The sequence below is a fragment of the Myotis daubentonii genome, chromosome 8 (genome assembly GCF_963259705.1).
Source record: "Myotis daubentonii chromosome 8, mMyoDau2.1, whole genome shotgun sequence".
NCBI lineage: Eukaryota > Metazoa > Chordata > Mammalia > Chiroptera > Vespertilionidae > Myotis > Myotis daubentonii.
The window spans coordinates 3,916,418-3,935,457 of record NC_081847.1 but is presented as its reverse complement, the minus strand read 5'-3'; the positions used below and the strand labels follow the sequence as shown (position 1 = coordinate 3,935,457).

Sequence of the window (19,040 nt, the reverse complement as noted above, 5' to 3'; positions counted from 1 at the left end):
CAGGACAGTCCAGTGCTGCGGGGCCGTGTCAGGAGGCCCTGACCTTGGTCACTGGCACCCCAGTCCAGGGCCCCCATGTCTGCCAAGCAGGTCTGTGCTTCCTCATGTCCTTCAGCACATCCGAAGTGTCAGGGTGCCAGGCCCGGAGACCCCCAGTGAGAGCACAGCCCACACAGGCCCCGAGAGCACAGCTCTGGTAGAAGCTGGGGAGAGAGCGGTCAGCGCTCACAGGAGTAGCACCGCAACCACGACAAAGCCTCGCGTGCACAGGGCGTCCCGGGACGCGGCTCGCGCGCCGTGGTGTACACAGGCGGCCCGGTGCCTCCCTGGGCCACATCTCTGTGCAACGGGAACGCGTTCTGCTTTCCTTTCTCCTTCTCCATTCGGGTTCTTTTTTTGCATGTTTCTTTTGAAAAAGGACAAAACGTGTAGCAGCCCGCATGACTGTGGTTGTTTTGGCGAAAGATACTGGAGTGTGATGTATTCGCGCTGCAGCTCTGAGCATTGCGCAGTGAGACAAACGTTCCGACTTCTTTTGTAATCGTCAACAGCACAACTATTTTGTATTGTTGTTTGTATCATTTTGTACCAAAAAAAAAGAAGAAGAAAAAACAGGATAAAAGGGAAACGTGTCGATGTTTTCAGTGTTTTCAGTGCAGCGGCGAGTCCTGCTGCCGAGTGAGGAGCAGTGCACGCTTGTCCCGCAGCGGCCGGCGCCGCACGCTGCTCTGAGGAGTGAATAAAGGCCCCTTTGAAACAGCTGCCTCCCCTGGCTTGCTTCTGTCCCCGTGGTCAAAGGCGGATGGCACTCGGACGCGGGGTGGACCGGCGTGTAGGGTTTGGTGTCGGTGGGACCTGTCCACTCAGCAATGCTGTGTGCGCCCCTGCTCTGTCCCTGGTGCTGTTCTGGGCTCTGGGAGCACAGACAGAAACGGCCAGGCCCCTCACACTGAGGCCCAGGAAAGTGTGCAAATGAAGGGCCACGTCACTGTATCTCAATATTTCAAAGTTCTTAGATGACCCAATGCAAGCTAACAAACTAAAATAGCATATATCCCTCTCCTACCCCAAAGTAAACCTCCATGAGACCATGGAAATCTGGCTCAAATTTACAGTTCTCAGGCCTCCCTTACCCCAGACTGTGAACCCAAAGACAGGCAGTCCACCCCCTAACCCCCAGGCTCAGCTATCCTTGGAAGCTCTCCGATTGGCCCAGCCTGGTCATGTGACCCAGCCTGCCCTTGATCCCCAGCCTGAGTCTGAGCTGGAGGGGCTGCAGAGCCAGCTGGCAGAGGCCACACACCAGAGACAACCAGGAGGCTGGACCCACAGAGGCTCCCCCCTCCTCAGGGAAACCCCACTAAGTGGCACAGTCAGACCCAGAGCTGGTCTGGACCCCAGCACTCCTCCCAGGCCTCTCCTGGGCCACAAATTTGCATCCACAGCAATCCCAGTGCAGGTGATCATTACAGGCACAATGAGCCACTTGCTAATTGTAAGGTTGTGAGCAGAGCAGCTCCTTACAGTCACAACTAAGCGAGTGCTGTGGCCTGCTCCTGTGGTGGGACAAATGTTCCTGTAACCGGGCCCAGCACCAGGCCCTGAGGGAAGTCTGCTGTGTACACAGGCTCCACAGCAGAGGGCTGGCTGGCCCAGAGGCGGGGCCCGGCAGGTGCCCACCTCCTGTCCCATCTAACCCAGACCCTGGTGCCCTGAGGGAAATTTCTGTCCCACATGCACATGTCCCTACCCCATCTGCCCGCCTACATGCTGCTCATCACAGGTCCCCAGGAGCTGCCCCAGCCCCTGATAATCAAGGCCAGGCTAGGGGATGGGGATGGAGGCAGGACCTGGGTGTGGGAAACGCCCCTGAGCAGAGATACCCCCCAAGAAGGGCTACGGGTGTAGGGGCATAGGGGCTGGCCACAGTTATCCCGCACGAATCTGCCAGCACTGAGGCCAGGACAAAGCATCTCATGGTAAGATTGGGAGATACACTCTAACTCCCACTCTAATTTGGGGGCCACTGTCCCAGGAACATGCTACTCATTGATCCCACAGCTCACGACAGCCCCGCGGGGCACCCGGCCAACCTGGACCTGCGCCTACTAAAGGGTCGAGGGAGTGGGGTGTGGCCAAGTGACAGGTCACACACAGGGGCAGACTTCAGGCGGGCCTCTTCCTCCACCCTCCCTGCCAACCCAAGTGCTCTTATCACACACACACACACACACACACACACACACACACACGTATCACAGCCCTAACGCATGCCCACCACCAGGCCGCAGCACTCTCACTCACCTGCTGCGGCTCAGGGCAGCTGCAGGGAGCTGTCCGTGGTGCTGACCCTCCAGGTGTGGGTCTGGTGGCCGTGGCTTCACATGCCTGCAGCAGCTTCTGCTTCTTAGGAAGAAATTGTCTGCTTGGAAAGCAACCTCAAGGATGAGAGTGGGGACAGAGCTCCAGGCACAAGGAGGTCCCTTGGCCCATCCCTCCCTGCTGAGCAGGCCCCGCGGCAGCTCCAGTTCTTCTCGGTGGCCTCCCCCTTGCAAGGCTGGGAGAACCTGGGGTGCTGAGTCCTCAGACTCCTTTGTGGGGGAAGCTTTTCTGCCCAAGACCCTCCTGTGGTCCTCACAACCCCTTGTTTCATTGACTTCTTAAAGCAACTGAATTATTTTACTTATGTGCTTTTCCTTGACTATTTCCTCTGGTCTGTCTCCACCTCTTGGCAGGGCCTGGCCGGGCTCCAGAGCACTGGCTTCGTACTTTCCAAGGTCATCCAGCTGGGGGAGGAGTCCCCGAAGAGCAGGGGGCTCAGTCCCCATGGAGAGATCTGGAGGTGAGGTGGGGAAGGGAGGCAGAGAAACTCCCAGAAGCATGCTAAGGGACCAGGCAGGAGGGTTGAGCTCGCTGCACCTGGAGCCATGAGAGACCTCTGCTTCAGCCACCCTGCCTTTCCCTTCCTTTTAAATTTAGGGAATGGTCATCATGGAAACTGAGGCCCGGGGTCAGGAGCCATTGCCCAACACCGATCAGCTGGGCCTGCTGGGAGGGGTGGTGGAGAGGCCCCTCGGTGTGCACCTCCACATCCCTGCCACCCGGCCGTGGCCAGCCCCATAAAGCCCCACCCATGCCAAGCCACCTCTCTTCCCTCGGCTGCCTAGAGGAAGCGCCTGGCAGCAATGCCAGCCGTGAGGGGCTCTGGCCATGAGGAGACTGAGCCCACTTCACAGGGTCTGTGCCCCGGACCCAGGAGGCCCAGCCTCAGCCGAGGTTTGCTCCTCCAGCTCACCCCCACACCGAACTAAGTGCTGGTGTGTTTCCGGCGTCACTGTGACAGGACATGCTGGGCAGTTGACACAGATCTCTTTTCTCCCAGATCTGGAGGCCCGAAGTCCGAGCCCAGTGTCACTGGGCTGACCCAGGGCCAGGCTCCTTCTGGGAGCACCCACCTGCCTGTTCCAACTTTGTCAGCCCCAGGCCGGGGCTGGGACTGCATCGCCCTGGTCTCTGCCCGTCTTCACGAGGCTTCTCTAACCTCCCTCGCCTCCCTCTTAAGGACACCTGTCACTGGGTTTAGGACCCACAATGGCCTCACCTCAAAACCCTTAACTTACACCCAGAGACCCTTTTTCCAAATAAGGTCACAGCACGGGGCTCTGGGGATTGGGACCTACCTTTTGGGGCCATTTTTCTATCGGCCACAATTGTTGACATTGAAAAATCGAAATTTTAATGCCACTGCCCAGCCTGCTCTGCACCTCTCCCTCCGCCCCCACCAAAATGAGCCTGGGTCTGGGTTCTCTCAGGTCATCTGAGTCTGGGGTCAGGGCTATGGGTGTGGAGAAGCTGCTGGAGAGGAAGCGTGAGGGGAGGGCCTGTGTCCACTGGACGGATCCCTGGCTTATCCTCAGGAGGGCAGGTGCCGACTCTGACCCACATGCCACGCCCTTAGCAGAAAGAGCTTGTCAGCTCCAAGAGGTGACTGGCACTTGCACATCCCCACCCCAGTGCACCCCAACCCCCAACGCTCAAGTCCCTGACCTTGCCACCTGCCCCACCTCCCATGTGTTCTGTGTGCCCAGACTCCTGTGCCTGGCCCTCCTGCCCAACCCCCATGAGCCTCCATGGCCCCCATCCATTGCCCCCAGCTCCCACCCATGTCAAGCCACCTCTCTCCCCTTTCTGCATTCTCCTCCCAGTGTACCCTACCCCCAGGTAAGCCCAGGTCCTGGGGCCCAGCTGCCATCTGGCTGGCACCTGGTGGCCTCAGTGCTGGAGTGCGGTCCCTGTGTGTCCTCGATGGATGCACTAGCCCCAGCCTCCCCCGTGGCCTCCTGGCCATGGCCTCCAGCAATCTCTCCTGGGCGAGGTACCCCCGCCACCCAGACACCCCTGCGCTGGGGAGGGGTCCCAAGAGCGCCCCAGAGACCCTGTGCCCGCCCTCTGGACTTGCACCCAATCCCCCACACACTGCCACTACTGCCTTCACTACGTCCCAGCCAAGTGTCTTCACACTGGAACACAGCTTTGTTTTTCATTCACATTCATTTACTTCTGCATCTTCAATGAGATGTGTTTGATGTGCAATAAACTGCACACGTGCTTATGGAATGCAGTTCGACAAGTTCTGACGTTCGCACCATGGCCAGCAGCAAGCCCCTCCCCACTCCCAGGAAGCACGGCTGTCACAGGTCCCTCTGTGTCCCAGGCTGCCTCACGATGACTCTGAGACTCGTGGTGGCTATAAAAAGGGGAGACTCAGACACACAGACGGACACGCACAGGGAGAAAACACCACACAGAGGTGAAGGGGTGATGCTTCCCAAGCCCAGGACCGTCCGAGATGCCGCAAGCCAGGAGCTGGGGGAGGGGCCTGAAACGGATCGCCTCTCGGACACCCAGCCTGCAGACCTGGACGGCAGATGTCCACTGTGGAAGCCCCACGTGCTGGGACTGGCTGCACAGCCGCGGCCGGCACAGCAGGTACCGACCGCTCTGAGAGCGGTGGTTTCCAGTGTGACTTGTAAATAAGCCCACATATTGCTGGAGATCCATCCAACCAACCAAACTTAATGTGAGAAGTAGACACCAACTCCAGTTAAGCCAACGACTCGTCACTTATGGCTCAAGAGGCAGTGCACTGCTGTGGATGTGACCCCTGAGCCTTGCAGGGGGTCCTACCTGACCCCTTAGATACACCAGAGGCAGGGCCGCCAGGAGACCCCACCTTCCTCCGTGGTCATGGGTCCTCATCGGGGCTTGGCCATCCAGGCCGCCCGCACAGGCTCACCAGCAGGGCCCATCACAGGCCTTGCCTGGCCTCACCCAGCTGGGCCCCAGCTCGTCTGCAGGGACAAGAGCCCTGCTGCCCACACAGCACAGGGCCATCTGTGTCCCGTGGGGTGGCCCAGACTGAGAGCCCACCAAGGTGTGAGCTCAACCCTGCCAGGCCTTGCTCTGCACCGTGGCGTCCGTCCATGGAGGTGAGTGAGTGGCAGGGGCTTAGATGCTGGTTCTAACAAGTGGCTCCTAAGTAAGCACCTCAGCAGAGCCAGAGCCGAGTCTCTTGCAGCATCTGAAACTGGAAACTGGGAAAAATAGGCAAAACAAATACAGATAAATTTGTTTTTAATAAAGGAGTTAATTTTCTCTCAACCCTATATAAAACAATAGCAATTAAAAACTTCATTTTTGAAAGTAAAATATTTACATATGAACAAGTAACTGTGCAAAATTTACATGAAAAAATGGAAAGACGGGATTTCCTAAAAGACAAAATAAAAGGTGTAACAGTTCTCAGGTGTCGGTAAAAAATACTGATCTTTCAGCTCCCACTCTGGCGAATCAGTCTACTGCGAGGCTCCCACGGAGAAAGCCAAGTATTTACAGTCATAAAAGTACTATCAATAGACAATTTAATACAATAACCTCTGAAAATATAAAGAACCAATTAGTATATTTGTAATAAAAAAATAGGTACAAAGAAGGGGCTTGCTCTGGGCATCTGTAAAGGGCCCACAGCTCGCACACAGTCTCTTAGCAAAATAATTACAGTTTACAGAGGCGTTTCATGTTATGTGCCAAAATATGTACAATTACTGACAAAATACACCAGCCATTCTCAACACTTGATTCACACTGAGAAAGTCTTTAGATGATTCTTCTCAACTTTGATTTTATTTCATCTAAGTTTTCACTTTTAGCTAAAAAACACAGTGCAAGTAAAATATATTTATGCTGAAAAGGTTTTCATTTCTTTTAACTTTACAGCTTTACAAACTATAGCAAATAAAATGCATTTGTACAGATGCCGGCCACACAGCCAGGAGCCGCCAGGCCGGCTCCGTGAGGCAGGAGAGTGACTCACCCGGAGGCCGTGGTGGGCCGTGTTCCTAGTGCTGAACGGGGAAGGGGGATAAATAGTCTAAAAATCAGTTTGCTTTGCCAACTGACTGATACAAAAATAAAATAAATGAAATGAGGTCATTGGCTTGCAGACACACACCTAGGCAGTAAGTGGGGCTGAACTAAAACCAAATGCACAAATAATGTAAAAGCCGCTGGGAGGCGACATAGGGCAGCTAATTATCTGCTAAACGATTCTGTCAGCTTCTATATATGGCTTGTTTGGCAAGAAGGCCACTCAATCAAAGATGAGTTAGGATTTAGTTATCCGTTAAGAGTGCCCATGGGCCTCTGTTTTCTCTGTTACAGAAACTTGTTTTCTTCCGGACTGAAGAGTTGACTTAGAAACAGGAATATAAAACGGTTCCGTTGCAAAGAGGTGGCTGTTTTTTAAACAATATCCCATTTGCTTGTTACAAAAAGGCGTAATCTGCAAATATATAAAAACGTCCCCAGGCGTCTCTAACGAGATGCCGCAGGTCCTGTGCTACTTAAGGAACGCTTTATAGAGCAACAGTGAATGGCTTGTCTCGCGTTCATTTTCTAAACAAAATATGAGGTCCCTGAGGTTGACCCGCGTGATCCTTTGTCGTGTGAACTGTCGGGGGGTTCCCACGCCGGAGCTGCCGGGGACTGCAGAGCCCGGGCCGGACCCCTGGTGACAAAGGAGAGAGAGCCGAGTTAGTGGTGCACAGGGTAGTCAGAACTCAGGGCAGAAGAAAGGGCAGGGCCAGGTGAGGGCCCCAGGATGGCACGTCTGGGGGCAAATCGAGTCTCCCTTAGTGTCCCAAGGAACCCTGACTGTGGAGGAAGCCAGGCTGGGACAGCCCCATCCGAGAGGCCCACTCCTTGAGCTGAAGTGCTTTATGAGTCCCCACAGGGTGGGGCAAGGCAGGGGCAGGAACCCACACCAACCTGCAGGGCCGCACCCCAGAACACTAGCCCCAAGCTCCCCAGAGCTCACTCTCCGACCCCTGTGGTCTAAAGAGGGAAGAGGTGGTGGCTCCTGCCCACAGGCACAGCAGAGCGGCTCCTGGGCTTGTGGTGAATGTCCCCAGTCTCCACGCATCTGGGGGCTCAGGCGGGGCCGATGCCTGGGGCCAGAGTATCATCCCCACTTCACTGACAGAGGCACATTCCTGACGCGACAAGGTCTGGAACTGGACAGGCTGGTGGTCAGCTGGCTGGGCTGCAGCACTCCGTGGTCACTTGGACAAGGGAGGGACTCCCTGCTGGTCTGAGCGGATGCAGCCTGCACCCTGGGCACCCGGCATGGGTCTGAGTCTCTGGCACTTGTAGAGACGGGGTCTGGGGGTCCTCCCAGAAGCACTTTGTAGGCCCAGCAGCAGCAGCATCCGTGGTCTCAGCACATCCATCGCTTCCATCGCACACTCAGGCACAAACCACACAACTCCCACTGCACGGCTCTCGTGTCTCCAAGTGGAGTGGAAACTAAGTCTCTGAGTCTGATGGTTAAAGTTGCTCGTGTATAGTTCAAGTGCAAAATCACCATGGCGTTTTTACAGCATTTTCTCCAGGTTTAAGGTGGGAGCAGAGGGGCGAGGCCGCAGCACTGCAGGCGGCCAGCAGGTGGCAGGTGAGGCCATGCCCGGTCCCCCTACCTGAAGCTCATTCCCCAGGGGACCTGGTGGTCCCAGGCATCTCAGGCACATCTTCCACCAATAAATTACATTGTCTGTGCACCCCTTTAGGCCCCCCAACAGCTCCCAGCCCCGCAGCCCTTCCATGACTGCTTTTCCTTGTCAGAAAGAACTACCCAATGGAGTGGTTCATGTAAGAGCCAAACAGCGCTCCTGAAAAGGCTGTGCTGACAACACAGCTTAGAGGAGGCAACAGGTCAGCCCGCAGAGCAGAGGCCAGTGTCGGGCAGGAAAGCTGGGAGGCTCTCGGACAGTGGCCTCTCCCCCACCTGAGCTCACGGAGGCAGGAGTGTGTCACTCGGAGGAACAAAGGCACCACCTACATCACGGACCATGTGTCTCTGACACACACTATCAACCTGGACCATGTTTGTGTTTCTGCTTTCAGAACAGCTGAGCGGCTAAAACTGTTAAAAGTCAGAAATCAACATGAACAGTATTTTCTAAAAACCAAAACAAATGAGCAAACAAAATAGCAACAGTCATGGGCAGAGACAAACTGATGAGGGCCAAGGGGTGGGAGCAGGCGAGACCGAGGAAGGTAACTAGGGCTGCAAACTCCCAGTTACGGAGCAGGCCACGGGGACGTGACCTGTGTGCTCGGTGACGGCCGTATCACCGGGCTCCCTTGTAATGCATATAGATAAGCAAGTCACTGTGTGTGCCTGAAACTAATACAATGTTGTAAGTCAACTGTATTTCTTTTCGAAAAAAGACAAATACTTTAATGCAATATTTTTTTTGAAATCAAAACTGTTACCAAAAAAATCCCGATGGGCAAGCACCCACAGGGCCCATGGGTGTGGCCGCACACCTCCAGCCAGGGCTCTGAGGTCAAAGAACACAGGAAACCAGCACTTCTCCTGCTTCTGCTGACGTTTATAAAAACCCGGTGCCAAGGCACCCTCCCTGACGCTCAGGTTCCTTCTAATTACAGGGGAGGGGAGCTATTTTTCTACTTCTCCCCAATCGGAGGGCAGTGTTCAGGTCATACTACGGCACCTGGCTCCAAAGGAGGGTCCGGCCTTGGGGGGTAAAAGGAACCTGAGGAAGAACCCTGGCCTGGACGTCAGGACAGCCCAGCCCTGCAGCCAAAGGACCCACAGGACCTCAGATAAAGAGCATCTGTTCCTAGCTTAGACGGAGTGACCCTGGACATAACTCAAGTGTGTGAGAGTGAAGGGGGACTGAGTGGGGACAAGTTAAGGTCCTGCAAGACGAGAATGTCACCATCAAAGGACAGGTGAGCCCTCCCCTCAGTCTAACCAAACAAAAAACCTGCCCAGCTACCCCGACTTTGAAATGCTGCCAGAAGAGGGAGCCGTCCGCCCATTCATCTTGTAAAACACCAAACAAGAGCAGCCTCGCAAGGCCCTGAAGAACCGCTGCAAAAATCAGAGCACAGGACCCCACACGGTCAGAGGCAAACTGTCTGGAAACACAAGAAAACCAGGAGGGCACTTTCAACAATAAACAATATAGATGTAAGCATCTGAGAATAGGAAAACCACCTTAAATCAAAAACTCAAAAATTAGGGAAGAAACAAATTTAAAACCAGTAGAGTTAATTAAACACAAGAAAAGAAATGGAAAGAGCCCTAGCTGGTTTGGCTCAGTGGATAGAGCATTGGCTTGTGGACCTAAGGGTCCTGGGTTTGATTCTGGTCAAGGGCATGTACCTCAGTTGCAGGCTCCTCCCCGGCCAGGGCCCTAGTCAGGGCTTGTATTTCTCTCACATCGATGTTTCTCTCTGTCTTTCCCTCTCTCTTACAATCAATGGAAAAATATCCTCGGGTCAGGATTTTTTTTAATGGACAGAAAAGACAAAAGTAGCTCCGAAATGAGTAAATTCACTGCAAAGTGTACAGGGGAGAACAGACAAATAAAAGTGTAGAAAGGCAGGAAAGGAGGTGAGGAGAATGAAAAGGGTCGGGAAAAGGGCAGGGGAAGTGGGAGCTCTGAAGAGGGCAGGCAGGCAGGTCAGCACTAGGACTTGAACTACAATCCAAGCAAACCCTCCAGGACAAAGAGCAACACCCCACACTGAAAGGGCCTGGGAAATTAACCACAACTCACTGCTGTGACCTCCCAGCACTTAGTTTCGGAGTCAAAGCTCAGTCCTCTGGTAGAAAGAGAAAACAAACTCTGAAGACAAGAGTTAGCCTGGCATCAGGCTTCTCACAGCCCACGTGCACAGCCAGAAGGCCACGGAGCTGCACTGAGCCTGAGAGGAAGCACGGCCCAGCACTCCTAGCCAGCTTGCCCTCCATCCCCGGCCAAAGCAAGCCCCTTCCAGCGTACAAACGTGGAGACCGTGCCCCAAGGCCGCATGCAGACTCTGTCACAGGACGGCACCATCCGGACAGGTGACAGACAGCACATCACAGACAGTGGAAATGAGCGCCTGGAATACGAGAATGTGCAGCAACACCAAAGGAAGGATGAGGCGGGAGGACGAGTGACAAGTGTCCTACGCTGTGACAGAGGGGAACTGGTGTGACACAGAAGAGGAGGGGAGAGAACGGGATAGGCTGAGTTCATTGATGACCGACAGCCAACAGGTGGGGCTGAAGGTCAAGAAAAATGAATAAGCTGGATAGTAAACAGGTAAGTGAAAACCAGGGGAATAAACACTGGGAAAGATTTAAGTGCCAAAGTAACCGCTGGAATACAGCTGCAGACGGGAAGGAGGAAGGGACCCCGGAACACACAGTGCTGAGCGGAAACGAGGAGGCAGGTGGGGGACCAGCACCTGCGTGTGTACAGCTCAGACTGTCAGGCACGGCAACGCTTCACCTGAAAACAAGCCATGAAAATCAGCCCAGTTGTGGGAGTCCCACGGCACACTGACAGCCACCAGAGAAGGTCTCTGCATGCCAGCGGGGACAGCCCTGGGAGAGCGAGTCCATCTGAGTAACTTCAGAGTGAGGGCTGGGCCTGATGCTGTGAGACCAAACAGAACAAGGACCACGACAACCTACATTCCCAACGGGGCATCTCACAGGGCTGCGCAACTCTGAACCCTTTACCTGCCCGTTAGGACGGAACAGGCCAGTCAGCCCAGAGGAAGGAGGGGCTGCTGGGAGGAGCCTGTGACCTCAGACTGACCCTCAGGTGCAAGTACAAATCCACTGTGTTCAGGCTAGGTGTACGTGGGCAGGAACAACACAACACAGACCAGTGTGTGCATGCGGAAGCCGCGGGGGTGAAAGCAACACATCCCAGGAGCAGGAGCTCCCGGGGCCCAGGTCCTGATCCCCAAACATGGCTCTCCAATAAAATGAACAGGGCTCCTTGAAGAAATAGCTGATCTCTTAGTCATGGCAGGAAAAGTAAAATGAGCCTGGAACAGTTTGTAGTGTGAGAAAGAAAACCTTTAAAAACTGATGAGTCGTGTTGAAGGACATAGGAGCCAACCTGAAGGAGGTCACCATGAGTGACTGATGACGAGACCCAGGACAGCCGTGCAGTCCCGCGTCTCCCACAGACGGCAGTGCAGTCCCGTGTCTCCCACAGACGGCCGTGCAGTCCCGTGTCTCCCAGGACGGCAGTGCAGTCCCGTGTCTCCCGCAGACGGCAGTGCAGTCCCGTGTCTCCCGCAGACGGCAGTGCAGTCCCGTGTCTCCCACAGACAGCAGTGCAGTCCCGTGTCTCCCACAGACAGCCGTGCAGTCCCGTGTCTCCCTCAGACAGCAGTGCAGTCCCGTGTCTCCCAGGACGGCAGTGCAGTCCCGTGTCTCCCACAGACAGCAGTGCAGTCCCGTGTCTCCCAGGACAGCAGTGCAGTCCCGTGTCTCCCACAGACAGCAGTGCAGTCCCATGCCTCCAAGAACGGCAGTGCAGTCCCGTGCCTCCCACAGACGGCAGTGCAGTCCCGTGTCTCCCAGGACGGCAGTGCAGTCCCGTGTCTCCCACAGACGGTGTCTCCCAGGACAGCCGTACAGTCCCGTGTCTCCCACAGACAGCAGTGCAGTCCCGTGTCTCCCAGGACGGCAGTGCAGTCCCGTGTCTCCCACAGACGGCAGTGCAGTCCCGTGTCTCCCAGGACAGCAGTGCAGTCCCGTGTCTCCCACAGACGGCAGTGCAGTCCCGTGTCTCCCAGGACAGCAGTGCAGTCCCGTGTCTCCCACAGACAGCAGTGCAGTCCCGTGTTTCCCAGGACAACAGTCACAAAGGGACAGGCAGGAACTTCACAGCGAGGCCCATGCAGCCCCACATGGACCAAGTGTACCATTACCACCAGCACTGGGGCCTCCGCCGTGACAGGCTGGGAAGGACACAGCACCCCTTCTGCGACAGCCCGGCAAAATGATATAACCTGGGTTTAACCACAAGGAAGCATACTACCGGCCCAAATTAAGGGACTTTACCAAATAACCAACTCATACCCTTCAAAAGCGCCAGGATCAGAAAGGACAGGAAAGACTGAGGACTGTCACAGATGGGAAGAGACCAAGGAGAGAGAGGACAAAACACCACAAGGACCTGCAGCGGGAGAGGACATTGGTGGAAATGGGAAAAAAACCAAACCCAGAGGAAAAAGTTGCAAGAGATACATCTGATAAAGAACTGTTATCCACAATATACAAACAACTCTGAACATTCAATAAGAAAACAAACAACCCGATTAAAAATGGGCCCAGACCTTCCCAGACCCCTCACCAAATAGATACACAGATGACGGGTAACCAAATGAAAAGATGCTCCGCGCCCTAGTCATCAGGGAAACGGAAATGAAACAATGAGATCCCACTGCACACCCGTCAGAACGGCCAAAACCCAGAGCACTGACAACACCAAGTGCCGGCGAGGAGCGGAGCAGCGGGAACCCCCTTCACTGCTGGTGGGAAGGCAGGGGCGCAGCCACTTTGGAAGACAGCTGGGTGGTCTCTTACCAAACTGAACAGACTCGTGGGACCCAGCAGTCACACTCCCTGCTATTTACCCAAAGGAGCTGAAAGCTGATGTCCACCCAAAACCTGCCCACCGACGTTTACAGCAGCTGTGTTCTTGATTGACAGGACGGGAAGCAGCCCAGGCGTCCTTCCGCAGGTGGGTGGGTGAATCACCGTGGTCCACCCAGACGGGGATATTATTTACACCGAAAAAAATAAGCTGTTAGGCCATGAAGAGACACAGAAGAACGTGAAATGCATGACTAAATGACAGAAACCAATTGAAAAGGCTACAGGCTGTGTGACTCCAGCTGTGCGACATGGGGAAAAGGCAGCGCTGTGCAGACAGAGAAGACCATGGTGGCCAGGGGCTGGGGGGAGGGATGGACAAGGGGGCCGTGAAACTATTGTGTGGTACTATGATGGTGGGCACATGTCGTAACACATTTGTCCAGACCCACAGAACCTACAACCCCGAGAGTGACCCCAGTGCACACCGAGGGCTCTGGGTGCTGATGTCAATGCAGGGCCACTGACTGTTACAAATGCCCCGTCAGGTGGGCTGTGAATAGGGGGGAAGGGGCTACAGGGAACTCTCTGTACTTTCCTCTCAATTTTGCTGTGAACCTAAAACCACTTTAGAAAAAGCTTATTAATTTAAACAATTAAATTCTGAAAAACAAAATAGAGTCCTCAGTGAACAGTATAATACCAATGACACACAGTAGGGAATGCTGGGTGACAGATATACAAAAACTCTCGCCCTACCCAGTTTGGCTCAGTGGATAGACTGTTGGCCTGAGGACTGAAGGGTCCCAGGTTCGATGCCGGTCAAGGGCACATGCCTGGGTTGCAGGCTCAATCCCGGGGGGGTGGGGGGGGTGGGGGGGGCGTGCAGGAGGCAACTGATCAATGCTTCTCTCTCGTCATTGATGCTTCTATCTCTCTCTCCCTCTCCCTTCCTCTCTAAAATCAATAAAAATATATTTAAAAACAAAAACAAAATAATCCAAAACTTTAAAAAAAATTTCCAAAGTTTCTGCAACTTTTCTACGTGTGTAAAAATTAGTTCAAAATAAAAACTATTTAAAAAAAATACCGTGAGGAAATAATCTTAAACTTGGGAATAAAAAGACAAGAGACTGAGCACCATCTCTAATAGAGAGGCAGAGAGAGGACTTAAAATTCTGGGCTTGGTGTTGACCATCGCACGTATAACACAACTTTTTCTGAAGTCCAAACGGGCAACGCCAACACTGCGGGGAGGCCCCCCAGCCGTCCTTGGTGACAAGTTTCCCACCCGCTCATCTGGCTCCCCATCCTCAGGCCGGTCTCCTCCACCCTCGCCCGCACCCCCACCCATGTGGAAGCACTGTGCCTTGTCTGTCCTTTAGAGTTTTTCTGGATATTTCACCACCTAAGTCAAAACACTCTTCCGGGGAAACCTGCCCTCCCATCCTCGCACAGGGACCAGAGCCACGGACATGGTCGGGAAATCAGTTTCATAAGCAAAACACCGCACACACTAAGAATAACAGAGACTAAGTTTCCACCAGGAGGGGATAGGCCAGGGCAGCGTGCTGGAGAGAGGCCCTGGGTACCCAACCCAGTCTCCATTTCGACGTCAACACTGAGCTGGCTTCAGATACTGAAAGGGGCACGCGTGACACACAGCGCGTGCGCGCACGCGCGCGCACACACACACACACACACACACAATATGCCCATGAACGCACACACGCTTGCACACATGCACACACAACACGCAGTACACACACACGTAAGCACATGCAGGCACACGCACAACACTCAGCATGCACATACGCTCACACACGTATGCACAGGCGCCACCCTGAAAGGAACCAGGGCTCTGGACCAGCTGCTGGCGGGGTGCCCAGAGCCCTTGCGCCAGTAGAAATGGGACGCCTGAGGAATAAGGTGACATTTCAAAAGGATATAGAGAGCAGCTTGAAGAAGCCTCCACTGACCATCTAGAAATAACGAGAGGATTGATTACCACCCACTGAGAGCAAAGGAATCTACCAGTCCGCGCGCATGGTGAACAGATGGGGATGAAGGGATGAGGGAGAAGGCGAAGCTCTTCTTACAGGAGAGAAGCTAATGATGGGGAAGGTGTGACAACAGACAACCCCAATTGGCACCTGTGGTGTCGGCGTGCAGGTGGCAGTTGTGAGGGTGCTAAGGGTAGAGGTCTTGTGGGAAGGAGGGCTGCACAGCCAGCAACATCTCCTCACTAAGGACTGATCTCTCTGAGGGCGCAGCATGAGTGTACACAGGAGTGACATGGCAGACGCCAGCTGAACCAGATGGCATCGAGGTCACCAGGTCAACATGGGGGCCTACTGACTGATGACCACAGCAGAGAACCAGTGATCCTGAGCCCAAGGCCTGATCTCTAACCCTGTCCCACATAGGGACCCTCAGAAGAGACTAACAAGGCACGTGAACTGGACCAAAGAGAAAAGGAGAAAAATGCTGCCAGGACAGCTTGCGAAATGTGACCAGTCTGAGGACTGGCCGGTGGCCGGATCCGTGCTGACTCCCCCATGACAAGGTTGGATAGGCAGCATTGATGCACGAGGGGATGACAGAACAGCATATCAGAAACACTGTGTGGGTGTGTACATATGGAGATCAATCAACACTAATAAAAGAGAAAAATGGTAATTGGCGTACGAGCTACCCTTTTCATTGACTAATCAGGGCTATATGCAAATTAACTGCCAACTAAGATTGGCAGTTAACTGCCAACAAGATGGCGGTTAATTTGCATATGTAGGCACAATGCAGGGAGGCGAAAGGGAAAGGAGGAAGAAGCCCCCTGCCACTGACAGTGATCGGAAACCCAGGGGGGAGCTAAGAGCTGGGGGGCAGGGCAAAGGCGGCCCTGGGGCCATGATCGGAGAATCAGGTGCCTTTTCCGCCCTGGCCAGTGATCGCAGGAAGTAGGGGTGGAGCCAGCGATGGGAGCTGGGCACGGTCGAAGCTGGCAGTCCCGGGAGCTAGGGGCCCCTTGCCTGGGCCTAAAGCGGAGCCCACGATCGTGGGGCCGCTGCAGCTGTGGGTCCCCGCTGCCCAGGCCGGATGCCTAGGCCAGAGGCGTCAGGCCTGGGCAAGGGGCCGATCCTGCGATTGGAGAGTGATAGGGGTCAACGCCTGAGGGCTCCCAGTATGTGAGAGGGGGCAGGCTGGGCTGAGGGACACTCCCCCGCCCCCCCCACACACACACACACACACACCCCAGTGCACGAATTTCGTGCACCGGGCCCCTAGTACAATAATAAAAGAAGAAACTGTGTTTCGTGTACTCACAACTATAAACCTACTTCTGCCCCATTCTGTGAGTGTGCAATACTATATATATAATACACAAATGCACATACACACAGACATGGGGGTGGGGGAGACAGGGCAAAGAAGAAAATGTGATAAGTGTTCAGAATGGAAAATCTGAATGAAGGGTGTCCTTTGTACTAGGCCTAAAATTCTTCTGTAGGTTTGAAACTATTTTAAAATAACAACACTTTGAAAGAAGTTCATCAACATATCCAAGGGAGATGATAACAGGGGCAGCATTTTTAGCATCTTGCCAAAGGCCCATCTATATAGATAAAAGCCTAAGCAACCGTTCGACCGTTTGACCAGTAGCTATGACACACACTGACCACCAGGGGGCAGATGCTCAACGCACAGGCATGGAAACATGGAACAGACTGATGAATCTCAGAGGGAAGGGGAGAAGGGGGAGGGCGGGAAGAGATTAACCAAAGATCTTATATGCATACTAGAGGCCCAGTGCACAGATTCATGCACTGGTGGGGTCCCTCGGCCTGGCCTGCAGGAATCGGGCCAAATCCGTGCCCCAGGCCTCCAACATCCCCCTAGGGGTCCCGGATTGCAAGAGGGCACAGGCCAGACGAGGGAACCCACCGGTGCACGAATCCGTGCACCGGGCCTCTAGTAGTATATAAAACCCAGAACAGCCAGCAGACACTCTTGAGAACAAAGCCAGTGAAGGTGAACCACAGCAGTCACACGCCTCAATGGTATTGTCAAACGGTGCAGGGCAAGTTGGAAAAAGGCCACCAGCACCACCAAGTCTGCAACCCAGGGGCCAGCAGGCCTTCACTGGAAGAGCAATGGCTCATTCAAGAGCAGGAGCTAAACCTGGGAGGCTCTGTCTCCTCACACAGCAGCCCAGTGCTGGGAAGCCTTACAGGACTGGCCAGGCTCCCGGTCAGGAAATCAAGCTGAGCAGGAGGGGGCAGTGGGAACAGAGAAAGGTGCAGAAAGATAGGGTGGGGAGCTGAGCCATGGACTCTCAGAACATGAGCACCCACACTTGTGTCACCATGGAAACAACCCAATCAGGTCACAAATTTCCCTCAAACCACACTGCCTCTTAAAAGTTCAAGAAAACAAATTCACAAAAGTGAGCAACTGAAAGCATCGGCATCAAATCCCATACAAGACACTACAGGGAAAAGGAGAAAAAGGAGCAAGATAACATCGCTAGAGACGACAAAAAACAGATGAAAACTGTAATGTGCTAATTCAAACAAACTAAAGGCATTAAGGAAATAATGACAAGCATGAAACAACAAAAATCAGAACTGACAAAACTTAGAGATGAGGCGACAAAACCAAGAATTAGAAATTAGAAACAAAATTTCATTTGAGAAATGAAGAATAAACTAAAAAGAACACAAGAGCAAAGAAGCACAACAAATAACACCTTAAGAAGAAATTATAAAGGTGAAAAATGAAAAGTATAACTTAAAAAAAAAGATAGATTGAAAATATTCAAGCAAAGAAGGTATAACATAAAGTAATGGGAATCTCTGAAAAGGAAAACAAAATAGAAAGGCACCATTAAAGAAAGTGTTTCTGAATGAAGTAAGATCTGATGCTGCATGCTAAAAGGACATACCGACACTGAAAAGGCCAACCCAGTGTAACCAACTCCACGTAAACGAAAGGCTTAAAGAAAAGAATTCTCTGGGCATCTTTGGGAAAAAAGAACATGATACACATGAGAAATGCAGTATCATCAGACCTGGACAGCACTTTCTCCTAGAAACCAGTATCTGGAGTGACACATGTAAGGTTCTCAAGGAAAGAAATGTGAGCCAAGGATTTATGGCTGTCAGACTGACCTTCAAATGGAAAAGGCAGTTATCAAGATGCGACAACTTGGGAAACGGTGTCTCCATGAACCATTCCAAAAAAGTCTGGTAGAGTGAGATTCAAAAAAACAAAATGACAAAACCGATGTCAGCATAGAAACTAGTCATCAGTATCAAATACACAGTTTCTTCCTGAACTGAGAGTAGAGGAGCTACAGGGAGAGGGCACACCAGGGAAGCGCTACAGTGCAGTACTTCTGTGGTGAGCCACAACCCTCCACTCTCCTGGCACCCAGGAGTCAAGACCCACCCTCTCACCCTCCAAAAACCTAAAACCAACCTGGCGGGGAAGGCAGAGCTTGCAGGTGAGTCTGCTAGGTCAGAGGGGCTTCTGAGACCCCGTGAGCTTCCTACAGACCCTTTCCAACACCAAAGTGAAAACCAGCCGAGTGGCAGGAATTCCTGCTAAAACATGAACAACGCTCTTCAGAGGAAGACAAAATCCAGAGTCAACCAGCACGTCAGGCACAATAGCCAGCACTTGATCAACAATCACTAAACACACAGAGAAACAGGAAGTATGACCTTCAGTTGGGGGAAAAGGCAACCTGAGATGAGCCTGAGACAGCACAGATGTTACACTTGACAAAGATATCGAACAGCTTTCACAGACAGGATGAAAGAAAAATGGGAAAGTATGGTTGCACAAGGGGCAACGGGGAAGCTCAGCCAAGAATTAGAAACCATAGAGACCTAAGTGAAAACCCTACAACTTCAGAATACGTAAGCAATGAAAATTTCACTGAAGGGGCTTGCTTCACAGCTGCCTGGAGATGTGGTTGGGGAACTTGAGGATAAGTCACTAGAAATTATCTAGTCTGAAAAAAAGGTGGAATGTACATGTAACTGGGGGTTCCAGGGGAAAA

At 53.2% G+C, this 19,040-nt stretch overlaps 1 protein-coding gene across 1 annotated transcript in view; it reads right to left on the bottom strand.

Moving 5' to 3' along the window:
- Nucleotides 1-5,617: 5,617 nt before the first annotated feature.
- The window catches only part of TAF4 (TATA-box binding protein associated factor 4), a 61,278-nt gene continuing 47,855 nt past the window's right edge, over nucleotides 5,618-19,040 (bottom strand). The window contains exon 16 of the mRNA XM_059705156.1: nucleotides 5,618-7,066. Coding sequence (XP_059561139.1) covers nucleotides 6,899-7,066 — 168 coding nt within the window. The 3' untranslated portion in view covers nucleotides 5,618-6,898. The remainder of the gene's footprint in view (nucleotides 7,067-19,040) is intronic.